Below are 13,786 nucleotides of genomic sequence, written 5' to 3' on the forward strand. Positions count from 1 at the left end.
CTCAGACTGAAACTCTTCATGGGAGTAACTGTATGAGAGAAGGAGCACTCTTCCCTTTGATGGTCAGGAGGAGGTAATAAATAGGAATTAGTACTCTTTGTTTTCCAGAATTCAAGTGGGAAGGAGAAGTCTGTCTCAGGGCAGCTTTTTGGGCTTAGGTCAGCTTCCCTCCCTCAAAATTGCTCAGGATTGCAAGCATAGATTGCCTGCTCCCCAGCTCAGATTGCATCTCATTGCTTCAGACTGAGTCATGTATGTAGATAGTCTTCTCTCAGAGGGTAAATAGCCATTGCCTCTAGATGGAACCTTTATCCACCCTTTGACCTTACAAATCATACAAAAGTGAAACAAAGCACAGATTTTTAAAAATTTTTTTTTTTTTTTGTATTTTAGTCAATTTTTTAGTTTCTTTAAAACAACTCACAAACAGATATGAATTTCCTACCTGGTATTGGCCAACTTCAAATTTTCACATTAAGTATATATTTATTTCCAGAACTAATTGCTAATTTTGCCTCAAATGTCTCAAGGTTCTGTTGCTTGACAGAAGTTTCAAAGTTTAGAAACATTACACAGTCTTAGACATAATTACTAATTCCAGCAAGAATGCACCCTGCACATCAAACTCCTCTGCAGGTCTGTCTGCCAGTTCTCCAAGACTCTTGTCACAGAGTCATTTCAGTTCAATCTAGGGAGCTCAGTTTGTGTCTGAGTAGCAAAGTGTGAGTAGTAGACAGGAAAGCAAGGTTTGAGAGTGTGGAAAATCTCAGCTGTTTGGCTTTCTATGAGATACAGGACAAATTGATACCTCTCTACAGGTCCTGCATTCAACCAGCCAATGTATTCAGTCCTAAATCTCCAGTACTTGCTCCACAAAAAGCATTAATAATGGCAGAGTTGTAGAAATGTTTCTCCACTAGAAGACTAGAGTAAAAGCCTAAAAATCCTCAATTTGAGCCTGAATCCTATGGTTACTGAGGGCACATGAATCAGTACAGAGTTTAGCCCATGCCTTATGAATAAGTGACGTTCATGGATCAGGACGAAAGAAACATGAAAGACAAAAGATACTGTTTAGAAAACAATGATTATTTATTTCTCATCAGTACTGGGATCTTGAAATAATAACAAACTGTTCAACAACTTAAAAAAGGTCTTTTTGTATGTTTGTGTGCATGTCAGAAAAAGGAGGCTGCTGATTTTCTCAAAAGCTCTTACTGGTGTTTGGATAATGGGTGGAGCAACTACTACCTTCTACAGTCCTCATTGGTGAGTTAGAGTTGAATGAAGCTTTTTAACAAGTTTTTGTCTTGCGACCAAGTATAATCTGTGTTGGAATTGCTACGCTGTGAATTCTAAGCTCAAGGCAAAAGTAGGGTAAAGGTAGATACAAAGTAGAAGCCAAAACTGTAGCAAAGAGACAAAACCTGGAGAAGCTGCAGATGGTTTCATTTATATTTTTTATTTTTAAGAAAGGATATTTTATATTTGCTTCTGTGCAATAAATTGGTTTTGATAATTTTCTAGCAGAAGAGAAACTTGTATTTCAGGCATTCAGATTACCAAACAGGAGGAAAAGCAGCCCAAAACATATCTTTCCTGGTTTATGAAAACAGGAATTACACTGTTAGATGATGGAAGAAAAAAACTTTCCAGAACATGGGGATAAGGATTCAACACAGCTATACCTGTCATTTTGAATTAAAAAGAAAAATTATCAGAAGATCACTATGTTCCAACTTGCAAGCCTCTGCATGTTATGGTGTGAAAATAATTTGGATCTGCTGGTGAGCCCTACATAAACTCAATGTCTTTTTAATTGAAAACTCTTTTTAAAACAACAGATTGAAGAATAAATAAATCAAGAAAGATATTTTAGGTGATTGGGTGGGGATACAAAATGAGGCAGTGAGACACCGTTCAGGGTAATCCAGGCACAGGTGAAAGAAAACGTGGAGTGGAAGCTGGAGTATCTGAGGAATCAGAGAAGAAACCCAAGGACAAGAAAGCCACCAGAAAGTAAAAGAAAATGGCAATGATGAAGGAGATTCTCCGATCCAGAAATCTCTTGCTCGTTGTTCTCATTCCACTTCTGCTGCTTCCTCTGCCACTCTTACATCCCAGTAGCGTGAGTACATTTTCATTTTCTTTTTTAACTAAACCTGTGAGTGCAGTAGGTAGTCATGCTGGATCAGTCTGCAGTGTGAAAAGGAAAAACAAAGATCTAAACTAGCATCACTCTTAGAAAAATCAAGGACTTAAATTGAAAGGATTGGAAAGGTCACTGACAAGTCATCATAGTAAAAAAACAGAGCTGCCTTTAGTCATGTTTCAAACAGAGCTGAAAAACCAGGTGAAGCTAGTAGAGCACTACTGTAAAAGAGAAATGTTCTATCTTTTCTTTTTCTACAATAATGTGTGTGTGGAAGGGGAACAGAAAAAACATATCCATAAAATTTCCTTTAAGGAGAGGTCTTTAAAAGGAACACTTCCCGTGCATTTAGTTTTTAGTAATAAGTATGCATGGAGGGACTTTCAATTTAGTGTGGGTTTATAGGGCAGCAACTCAAGTGAGCCAGGAGCTAGGACTCAGGGACAGACATGTAGGACCATACATGGCAGTTAACTGTTCTAAAGCATGTGTAGGTACCTCTACTGAAACATTGTAGATCTGGCAGTAGCTAATAAATGATGTCTCAACAATGCAAAGGAGGGAACAGTTTGTGCTCTAACACACAGACAAGGGAATAGGAGTAAATGCAGCTACATTCCTGATACGATTTTGAAGCTACTGAGTGCTCTTGGCCATGTGGTCAACTCCTCTCTGTGCACGTCTGTGAAGTCATAAACCATAAAATAAGAGTGTTTTCCTGCCTTATAGAGATGGTGACGTTTAACTTATCAAAATGTGCAGTGTATTAAAAATTTTGCATCTGGTGCTTCCACATAATCCTAGACATAAATCTGGCCAAATGGTACAGCAATTCCAATTATGTCCTCTACTCTGCTAAAGATTAATTCTTCCTTCCAGTACCAGAGGATTTGTGAATACTTCTGCTTTATCAAATAGAAAGGCAAAAGGCTAGAAATTGTATAGCAGCTTTCAAAAATAAAACTGTAGTATTTTGTATTGAAAGGAAAACAGGATTCATGGAAAGGAAGTGTTTCTATACTGCTGAACTGTATGTTGCACTTTGAATGGGTTTTCCTGCCCTGAGCTTCGATGTATATCTCAGCTGTCCTCTTACAGTAGTTTTCCATCTCTTACCTCTCAAGATAGAATGAATGACAGATAATCGTGCTCTTCTTCAGAGAACAGCAGGGCTCAACATTTTATAGAGGCTTGTTTTTAAAAAGAGTTTAATCTCCCCCAATGTCACTGTAAGGGCAACAAGAACAGATACTCCTGAGGTGTTTATATGACACTATAACTGCAGTATGTTTTTTGTCCCTTGAAAACCTCTCCTAGGAAACATGAGATTCACTGCATTAATATTTGTCACTTTTGTTTGCTCCCTGATGGACACAGGGACACACTATGCAACAAGGAAACTTTTTAATAATCAAAGGAATTGTAGTATCAACATATGAGTGCTGAGAGAGAAGTTAACTAACACTACTGCTGCAAGAATTGCTACTATACATTACAAGCTCCTCTGTGCTATTACTCCACACCTCATGGTGTTGCTTTACTGAGAAGTGATATGAAAAGACATCAGATGATGTTTTACATACATTTTATATATACCTGAATGATCACAGATGGTAAATTATAGCTGGAAATCTGACCCAGGGTTAAACAAATGTTTATAATTCCATTAAGAAAAAATCTACACCAAATGAATTCAGTTGACAATACACTATTTAAGTGGTTTAGTGTAGTATTTACTTTATTACAACCCATTGACTATGATTACTTCTTAAACCTGAGAATTAAATTTGCCTTCTGCTCACTTACTTATGTTTTAATTCATCATACAATTCTATTAGTTTTCTTTCTTCTAGAAGTCAGAATTACCAGGTGGTTTATATTTCCATTTCTGCAGGGAATCAGCTTGCAGTTTCTTTGATCAACACAACTCTGGAAACATCAAAGGAACATTACATGTGTAGTGGCAAGAGAAATCATAACAAGCACTAGAATTCAGAACTGTTTGCAGATACAGCTAATGGGAATACCGTCAACAGCTTATTTTCTGTTGTCTTATGAAAAAGAATGGTTGGGTCAAAAAGAAACCTGAGAAAATTTGCTTGAATTCTTTCTCCCTTTCCAAAGGGAACAGATGACTTATGTTCATTCACCTTTGTTTTTACTTACACAAGCTGAAGGAAGAGATTAATAGTGTGATCCCATAAACTCAGAGAAGGTAGTCCAGAGGCTAGACTACCTCTTCTTCACACAGCTTAACCACATGCCTGCATGCTAGGTATGCAATGCACATCATTAAGTGGTCAAATCTCCAAGACTTGACAAACAGTTTATTCTATTTTAATCACTCTGAGATCTTCAGATGTTTTAGTTCTAACAGTTTTATGCATGACCTTTATTGTGATTTTTTTTTAGCCATGCTTTCCTTTCAGCTCCTTTCCTTTCATGTAAGGGGTTAATTGAAGATAAGTGGTAGTCCCTCCAACCATCATGTTTTCCTATTCTTTGCTTCAAGCCCTGAGATGAACTTAAAAGTAATTTTCAACTGTACAACAAGAAGTGAAGACAGTGAAACAGTTAAAATTATACAGCCACTACTCCATTCCAGTACTTAGTAGTTCTGGTAACCATTAATTAAATATATAAATCCAGTTCAATTAAATAGAAGGGATTAATATGGTTTTCCTGGAAACGAGTTGTTTTAAAGCACTGAGAAAACAGAGAAAGTTGTTAGACAAGCTGATTAAATTTTTAGTGGAGATTAAAAAACTTGGCTTTCCTAGTACTTCCCACTCAGTTTTATACCATTTTAAAATATGTGTTATTTTAGTTTTGTTTGCAAATTGATTACAGCCTAGCGTACAGGAAACAAAAAGACTCAATGCCCATCTGAGCTAGGTTTTGATAGAGATCCAACCTCCCTTTCTCCTATTCTATTCCCATTACAAGTCTAATTTATGGCTACACACAGTGAGGCAATAGAAGATAACAAGCTATGCTCAAAGAAATTAGAGAAGTCTATTTTTGGAGTAAAAAAAAAGTTTGGAATGCAGTTAGGATGAAATTAATTTTATATATTTTTGCAAGGTATCTCTTGGATCTTACATCTGGACTGCTTTAAAATAAAAATCAATAGTTTTTTCATTATGAGGCATTTTTTTCCTCCGGATGTATGACATCCAAACAACTGCTGGATGTCATACAGAGCCCATGCAAGCGTAGTAACTTGTTAGCAGAAATTAATGGGCTAAAAAATAGTCAAAATGTGTCAAATAGTTACTAAGTCACAAAAATGACCCTATGCTCTTCTCTTTGTGGAACATTAACCATGAAGTACGTTAAAGTTTTAATTAAAGGTGACTGAGCAGCAAGTGGGCTAATGTTTGCAAGCCAACCCATCAGTTCAGTCTTCCTAGTAGAAATTACTACAATCCTCTGACGCCTGTCATGTCACCTTTTAAATTATTTAAATTTTTAAGTAATTTTTGTTTGTTTGTTTTGTAAAGAGTGAACACTCAAAGTTCTTACAAACTCAACATAAATCTTTGGAGTTTCAAACGGCATAACAATTCCATTTTGTAAAATGCATGCTTCAAAATCCATGGACATTAAAAAAAAAAACATCCTCTAATCTCATCCATTCTAAATCAACATTCTCTAAGCTCTTTTATATCTTTTTCTTAGTAGTAATGAAGCTACAACTGCTATTCAATTTTTAATTTCAATATTTTCCTGAAGGACCTGATTATAGAGGGCTAGTGAAACCTCTACTGGAGAGTTAAAACCTAAACTACTCTTCTATAATAGTTAAGTAAGAGAAACAGGTATGCAAATTTCCGTGTGGTTCAGAGTCCTTATCCGTTCATAAAGGAACAATCCAGGGCTAAGTTTCTTCAACAGCTTTTCAGATACTCTTTCTAGTCTCTAAATTAGTTGGAGGTTATCTGATTCAAGGAAATTATGTTTCCTGATAACCTTATTTCAGCTCTTTTGATGGTCCTGCCTGCTTGTATTAGAGCTGTTTAATGTTACACTTTTCTGAAATAAGAGTCAGAAAAGGAGGTCTGTCAACTTCTGGACGAGTTTGCCTGCAATCTTTAAGCAAGTAAAGGAAATGGCACATAACAATCAATCTTAACTTTTTGTCTGTACTGTGTTCTGCCTCTTGTTACTATAAGCAGCACTAAAAAAAGAGGAGTAACTGATTGTGACTCATGGTTAGGGGTAATGTAAAAAGGGACGTGCAATTACAAGATATTGATTCATTCCATTGAACCCACATCCGTGTATAGTCTTGCTTCAAACTTCACTACCTTGTTCGTAAGACTGATGGGGGAAAAAAAAAGTGTGACACCCACTCACTGATTTGCACAAGATTCTGTGGGAATTGTCTGTGTGACTTCTTGAAAGCTGCTTAATTTGGGAGTCATCCAGTCAGGAAACAAAAGTAATGAAATTGTGTTTTAACCCATTCAAATAGCGTTTGTGAACAGTGGATTTTCTAAAAAATAGCCATTGTGAACTGTGGAACCATACAGCTCAATAAATTCATCATCAGTGAGTAATGAAGAATGTTTAGATTTATAGCTGGTGTAAACTGGTGCTGACCTAATTCCATAGAACTGCCAGTTAGCCTTAGTAATTTTTGTAATTATTAGCAGGAAATGTCCCCAGGTTTCTAAATATAACAAATTGAGCCTAAGAACTCCACTGCATGCCATAAAAGCATACTTATTAACAAAAAAATGGACTAGAGGACTTCTGTAGAGTAGCTGTGTTTTCCTGTTAAAATCTTCAGCAGATAGAACCTTTCTCCATCATATACCAGCTCTCCATGAGCACTCAGCATGATGTTGTCATGGCTTTCTCTACCAGAACCTTTGACAGCAGCAAATTTGTTTTATGAACTCTGTTAATCCACTGCCTTTAAACCCTTCAGGTCTGTGGTCTTCTTCCACGGGTCTGTGGAAATTACTTGAGAAAATATAATCAACTGACGAAAAACTTAGGTTTGCACACTGTTAAAAAAAAAAAAGAACAAAACAAACCAACAAATTTTCAGAGTATTTCCCCCAAAAAAAAACAAACTGTAGCTTTATCCATGCTATAGCAAATACAGATGTTCTCATCTGATTCTGAAAACTACAAGTTCCTGTTCTTGTCCAATATTGGAGAGAAATACCAGCTCCACAGGACCAAACTGAGGAGTTGAACACTTGGTAAGTATTGGACTATTTCAATCAAACAAATCTGTAAATGCACATGGAACCATTATTCTGCTGATAAATATGTTTATCCCAAAGTTTTGCCTTAGCTATTGCATGAAACCTTTCATTAGCATCTTCTGGAACTGGCCTTTCAGATGGTAGCCTCGATTTCACATCCAAACAGCTGCACCTTAGAAGGTCCTTATGCAGTCCTTGTTCAGTTTATGTCCAGGCACCTGCAGTCTAATAAGTCTTATGAACACATCCACAAGGTTCCCACAGCAGGTTGTGAGGCAGTCATGTAACCTCTGTGTTTTCTCCCTGCAGGAAGCTTCATGTGCCTATGTGCTGATTGTGACAGCTGTATACTGGGTTTCTGAAGCAGTACCTCTTGGTGCAGCTGCCTTAGTTCCTGCTTTCCTATACCCACTTTTTGGAGTCATGAAGTCCAGTGAGGTCAGTCCAGTGTGCACTTTTTTAACTTTTAATATTCTTACACTTAATTATTCAAATAAAACTAATCTTAATAGACTAACAAGACTAAGAGCTGTAGGAGGAAAAAAGGTGCATCTTGTAATGTGTAACTTGGGCTGACCAGCTCCTTCTTCTACTGAAGATAGATATAGGAAAGGCTATATTAGTCAAGAGGTATGTCCATCCTGTCAGCTACTGCACCAGAAACAATTCCTAAAACCTACTGCATCAAAGGATCACACCTTTCCACTTCTCCAAAACCATATAAAGAGCAGTTATTGATTATGTATAAGGCAAGAGATCACGTGTGCTAAACACAGTTACCATTTACGGTTAACACTAGGTAATTTTGTTATCCAGGTGAATGTCTAGTCGTTTTTCCAAACTGTAACCCTGGTGCTGTCTTGTAGCCATAAGTTCTAAGGCAGAGCAGCCATACAAAAAAGTCTTCATGATCAGTTCTGAATTTGCTTACTTATTTTTTGAATGTTACTTTCTTTCACGGTATGCCAAAAATTTATTTTATTTCACCTACAGCTTTCCCCCTCTTCATTTTTCTCTCTCCCTTTTGAGGGTGAGGAGGCATCACTCTTGGTTTACAAGGACTAGAAATATGGATAAGAACACAGAAAAATATATAGCAACCATAAAATTGTTGAATTTCTAACACAGTCTAGCTCTGGGAATACCCATAAATGGGTCAAGCATGAACCAAGAGTTTTATGACCTGTCTTATTCCTCCCAGTGGAGTGACAATTGTGTAATATAGTCAAATACATTTCCATACCAACACAGTTAAATATTTTCAGGATTTTTACTTTTTTTTAACATAAAGGTAAAGTAGTTATATGTTTTCATCACAAGAATCTACAGCGTATAGGAGAAGGAAAATTTAAAGGCATCCTGACAGAAATTCAATGTAATATCAAATTATATGACAGCAAGACTACTGCAGAGAATGTATTATTTGCTTTAAGAACATTTAAAAACCTCCGTATTTTAATATCATCAACTCTAACGATGCTGCAGTATTTCCTGTATGCTGTTTTGTAATGCCAAAGAAACCCAAGGCTCTTGCATAGCAGTTTAAGGTACAAATAACTCACAGGGGCTTAAGAATATGACTTAGTGTGTTGTATATATGTATGTGTGTGTTAATAAGAATATTAATGTTTGCTTGTTTCTCAAAAATGGTTGTGAAAGAAAGAAAGGAAAGCAACAGATTCTTTATGCTGCTGGCTTGAAGGATTTCTTTCATTCATAGAATCATAGAATAGTTAGGGTTGGAAAGGACCTTAAGATCAGTTCAAGATCTTTTTTTTAACAAGATAGCAGGAAAATAAAGAAAGTTACTGGGAAAGGAACCAGTGAAAGGAAGCCAAAAAAAAAGATATTTAAAAGTTCAGGCACACAGCTACTGTGGCCAAGTCTATTTAGGTCACTATGGGGATTTGTTAAATAATTAAATACTTAATATGCTCCAACTTTCACAAAATAACATTAATGTCATTCTTGCACTTTTACGGAGGAGCAACAGTATAACTGAGGACAATGGAAAAAATAGTGCTTCTACTGATTTTAATTGTTTTAAAATCCTGGCACCTACATTTTGTTAGAGGTATAGTTTTAAAGGGAAGAAAGGATGTTTTTGTAAAAATTTCGCAGTAAAAACTTGGATAGGATTATGTCAGAAAAAAAGAAAAATTTAGCTAGACTCCAAGCATCTGTTTGTAACTTTTGTTTTCTCCCATTTTGTTTGCTTTCACACAAGAGAGTGTGTCTGTGTGAATGTTTCAGCTTGTTTCATTTGTTATTTTTTCAGTCACTTCACAGAATATCCTCTTAGCAAGCCCCAGATTCAAGAATGCTGTTTTAGAGGACCATGCACAATTTCTGCTATTTTTCCTGATCCAGTTGATGTTTTTGCTCAACCTCTTTAAATTAAAGCTCTCTTTTTTGAAAATATTCCCTATTTTCTTGATAGAATGGAGATGGATTTCCATGTGAAAAGCTCTGGCACAGGGTTTGGGGATCATCACAATAATATCCCTTTATTGCATTCAGAGAGCATGTCCCAAAGGACATTTTTCCTGAACTGTAGGTACTAGGGATGCCACGTCTTGCCAAACATTTCAATATGACATAAAAAGTATAAACAAGATAGACAATGACAGCTCCAACATTAAAAAGCAGCTGAAGCACATGAATAAACTGCTTTCAAAGCAGAGGTTTCTCTGTGGTTTTTTCAGTCTGGGCGTCGCTGAGTATGACTGATTGTCTGCAGGCAGTGAACATCCTGCTCAAAGTAAAATTTCCCTTGGTTTCTTCAAAGCTGAGAAACCTATCAACAAGTGGGTATTGAGCCCTGTTTCTTGTAAGCACGGCATAAAATATTAAAGAGAACATTTTAGCTTATGACTTCTTCATTTTTTCCAGCTCCCTGTCATTTTTTCTCTAGAGGGAAATACCACGATACCATATTTCTTCTCATTCAGCATGCTCTCTGTGTAGGGTAATTATTGCTTTTTAACTGACTGTTTCCCCTTTACCCTTAATGCAGGTGGCTGCTGAATATTTCAAAAACACAACTTTGCTCCTCATGGGCGTGATTTGTGTGGCAGCTTCTGTAGAAAAGTGGAATCTTCACAAGAGAATTGCCCTGCGCATGGTCATGATGGCTGGAGCAAAGCCAGGCATGTGAGTGAATCTTTGACTTCAGGATAGCATGAGCGTGACAGCAGCAGCTGGAAAGATCAAATAACAACTCTGAATTTCCCATCCATGGGCAAAAGCTAGCTTGGTCTGGGGCTATTTTTCATACCCATCTTGCCTTTCCAAGTTGGAAAGCTTCCAACTTTTTTCATCCTCTTTCTGCCAGCTCCTACTCCTTGGCTCGTTGTCCCTTTGATTTATATTTTTTACTGATATTGGTTTTAGTCTCTCTGTTCCTTCTCTGCCTGTTGTTAAACAAGCATAAAAGGATGCTTAAATCCTGGATATGTTGAAAACCGCTGTTTCTCACATCCCATCATGATTTTGCATGTGGCAAAAGTCTTCCAATGGTACATTGTCTTACAACAGTTATCAGCACAAGGTAGCATTTTATCTGCACACACCATAATATTTTGGCACCTGCAAAAAGACCCCATCTAGTTACCCGTTAACTAATGAAACTGATAGGCAAGGAGACCTTCAATATTTCTGAAAGTGCCTCAAAAAGATTTCCCTGTGTTGCACTCTAGGTTGCTTCTTTGCTTCATGTGTTGCACCACAGTGCTCTCCATGTGGCTTTCCAACACATCCACCACAGCCATGGTGATGCCAATCGTGGAGGCAGTTCTCCAGGAGCTAGTGAATGCTGAGGAGGAGCACGAGGTCATCAGTACTGCAGGCAGCACCATTACTGAAGAAACCAAGCCAATAGGTATTTGTCAATATTGGCCATTCTTTTCTCGTTTGTTTATCAGTGACCAGGCTTGTTGATAGGCATTATCCAAATTCTATCAAGGTCAGAGCTGTCTGACTTGCACTGCCAAAGATGCTGATCCACACTCTTTCTTTTGTACTCTGACACTTCTTTAAAAATTAAAGAAAGTTTCAAGATGTGGTGGAAGAATTGGATCCAGGAAACTGTTTATAATGAATTAGGGCATGTACTGGAGTTTGTGTGTCATAATCTCTTAGGATTTTACAGGGTTGGAAGGGACTCTCTGAGAAGAACGTCAAAGAAATGTAGAACAGACCTGAAAACATTCCCTGTGACAACCTAACACTTGCCAATTTACCCCTCTCCTTGAAGGCTGCCTAGGTCAGAACAGGTGTCACAGAAAAACCTGGTAAGAGCTCCAAGGTTCATTTTGTTAATGCCTTCTGTCGTGGTTTAACCCCAACCAGACAGTTTGTTCACCCACTCCCCCCCCCCTTCTTGCTCTCCCCCTATTCCTGGAGGGACAGAGGGCAAGAAGGGGGGGGGGGGGTGGGGGGGTGGGGGTGTGAACAAACTGTCTGGTTGGGGTTAAACCACGACAGTTCTTTTTGGCGCCCAACGTGGGGCATGAGGGGTTGAGATAACGACAGATCTGACCGGATTAATAGTCACTCGTCACAATGCTGATTTATTGGCTCCCAGAGTTGTTCCTCTTGATCTCACAGCTTCCGAATGTTGTAACTTACTTAGAGCCGGTATTTGCTGTGTTAGTGTTTATCAAGTGTGGGGCTTGGGCTAAGGTTCCTGTCTCACTGTACTTTATGCCAATAACTTGTAATACGGGTGGGCTCCAGCAGCAGGGCGGGACGGACGTGGGCATGGACTGGTCCCTGGCCGTCCGGCTGCTCCTCACCGTCCTGGCCCTCGCCCTCGCCTGCGTCTGCGTGAGGCTCCGGGAAGCCGAGGGGGGGTGACCCCGGGAGCCGACGGCTGCTGAAGCGGCCCGGGAGAGCGGCCCCGGGGACCAAGCGGGAGCGGGACCGGAGGCCGGCGGGGAGCGGCTGCCGGTGGAGGAGGTCGGGGCGGTCGAGGAGCGGGAGGGGGCGACTGCCGAGCAGCGGGAGAAGGCGGCGGAGGAGCCGAGCCCCTCGGCCGAGCCCAGCCCCGCGGCCGAGCCCAGCCCCGCGACGGCCGAGAGCATTCCCCGGAAGCCGCCCGCCGAGCGCCAGGAGGACGCAGGAGACCCCGCAGCATTTCCCAGCAAGGCAGAGGAGGAAGAGCTGGACTCAGGAAAAGAGAAGCTGGTGGTGGGAGAGCCGGCAAGCACAGCAGCTACACCAGCCCCAGTGACAAGTACAGCAGCATCGTTTGAGAGTTCTGAAGGTCTTGGATGGCCTTTGGGTACCCTTGGGACCTGCCTGCTGACTGTGATGGTGTTCACCATGTTGACACACACACAGACTGTGTTTTACCCACCACCATTTTGTCTGATCCCGAAATTTAAGCAGAGTCAGGTTTGGGTCTTGTCTGGGGTTAGACGACGATATGGGAGGAGCAAGAGGTTTTCCCCAAGGCTGGACAGCCATGAGTGGCAGGGCATGTGGGACAGTATGGGCAAGTATCTAGTCCACTGGGCCCCTCCAGTGCTTTGGAAACATTGGAGATGGAAGACAGCTGTATGGAGTCCCCAGCAACAAGCTGCAAAACCTGCTGAAGGGGACAGTGAATTATTTTGAGCCCGGTGGGCCCATGGCATTTTCAGGCCATCAGAGCAGAGATGCAACATCTAGATGGGCCTGTGATCAAGGGGTGGACTTAACAATGGACACTATTGCCCAGGTTATTCATGTGTGTGAACAGTGCACACAGCCTCTCCTCCTCTGAAAGACTTTTACAAGAGATGGAGCCTGGCATCATGGACCAGATGGACTCAACAGCTTTATAGGGACTGGCCCATGCACTACGATGATAGTGCACTTAGATAAGAGTGATGGTATATTGAAAATGTGGGATCTGAGCATGACGTGAATGGTATGGAATAACGGGTGGATAATGTCCTGGGTTTAGCAGCAGCAGTCATTTTTTCTCCTTCTTGGTAGCTGGTGCAGTGCTGTGTTTTGACTTTCGGGCTGGGAACAGAGATGATAAAAATGATGTTTTGGTTTGGCCAAGGATTTTGTGAGCCTCATGCTCTGCCAGGGAGTAGGGAAGCTGGGAGGAAGCAGAGACAGGACACCTGACCCAAACTGACCAAAGAGGTGTTCCATACCACAGCACATCACGCCCCGGATGTAACTGGGGGGTTACCCAGAAGGGCTAAGTGGACTGCGGGGTTGGAGGAGGTATCGGTCAGTGCTTGGTCAGGCTGGGGGAGCAAGTTATCGGTCTCCTGGTGATGAGGTGGTGTATTCTCTTCCCTTGTTATTTCCTTTATCATTACTGTTATTGGTGATAGCAGTAGTGATTTGTGTTACACCTTAGTTACTAAACTGTTCTTATCTCAACCCGTGGGAGTTGCATTCTTTCTGA

At 40.0% G+C, this 13,786-nt stretch overlaps 1 protein-coding gene across 1 annotated transcript in view; it reads left to right on the forward strand.

The window, feature by feature from the left end:
* The first annotated feature begins 1,489 nt into the window (after positions 1–1,489).
* The window catches only part of SLC13A4 (solute carrier family 13 member 4), a 28,226-nt gene continuing 15,929 nt past the window's right edge, over positions 1,490–13,786 (forward strand). Inside the window, exons 1-4 of the mRNA XM_061372023.1 lie at positions 1,490–2,128; positions 7,684–7,812; positions 10,391–10,527; positions 11,073–11,254. Coding sequence (XP_061228007.1) covers positions 2,030–2,128; positions 7,684–7,812; positions 10,391–10,527; positions 11,073–11,254 — 547 coding nt within the window. The 5' untranslated portion in view covers positions 1,490–2,029. The remainder of the gene's footprint in view (positions 2,129–7,683; positions 7,813–10,390; positions 10,528–11,072; positions 11,255–13,786) is intronic.

The sequence above is a fragment of the Neopsephotus bourkii genome, unplaced genomic scaffold (genome assembly GCF_033783945.1).
Source record: "Neopsephotus bourkii isolate Nb327-2 ecotype Australia unplaced genomic scaffold, CSIRO-AGI_Nbou_v1 NB_1589, whole genome shotgun sequence".
In the NCBI taxonomy this organism is placed as follows: Eukaryota; Metazoa; Chordata; class Aves; order Psittaciformes; family Psittacidae; genus Neopsephotus; species Neopsephotus bourkii.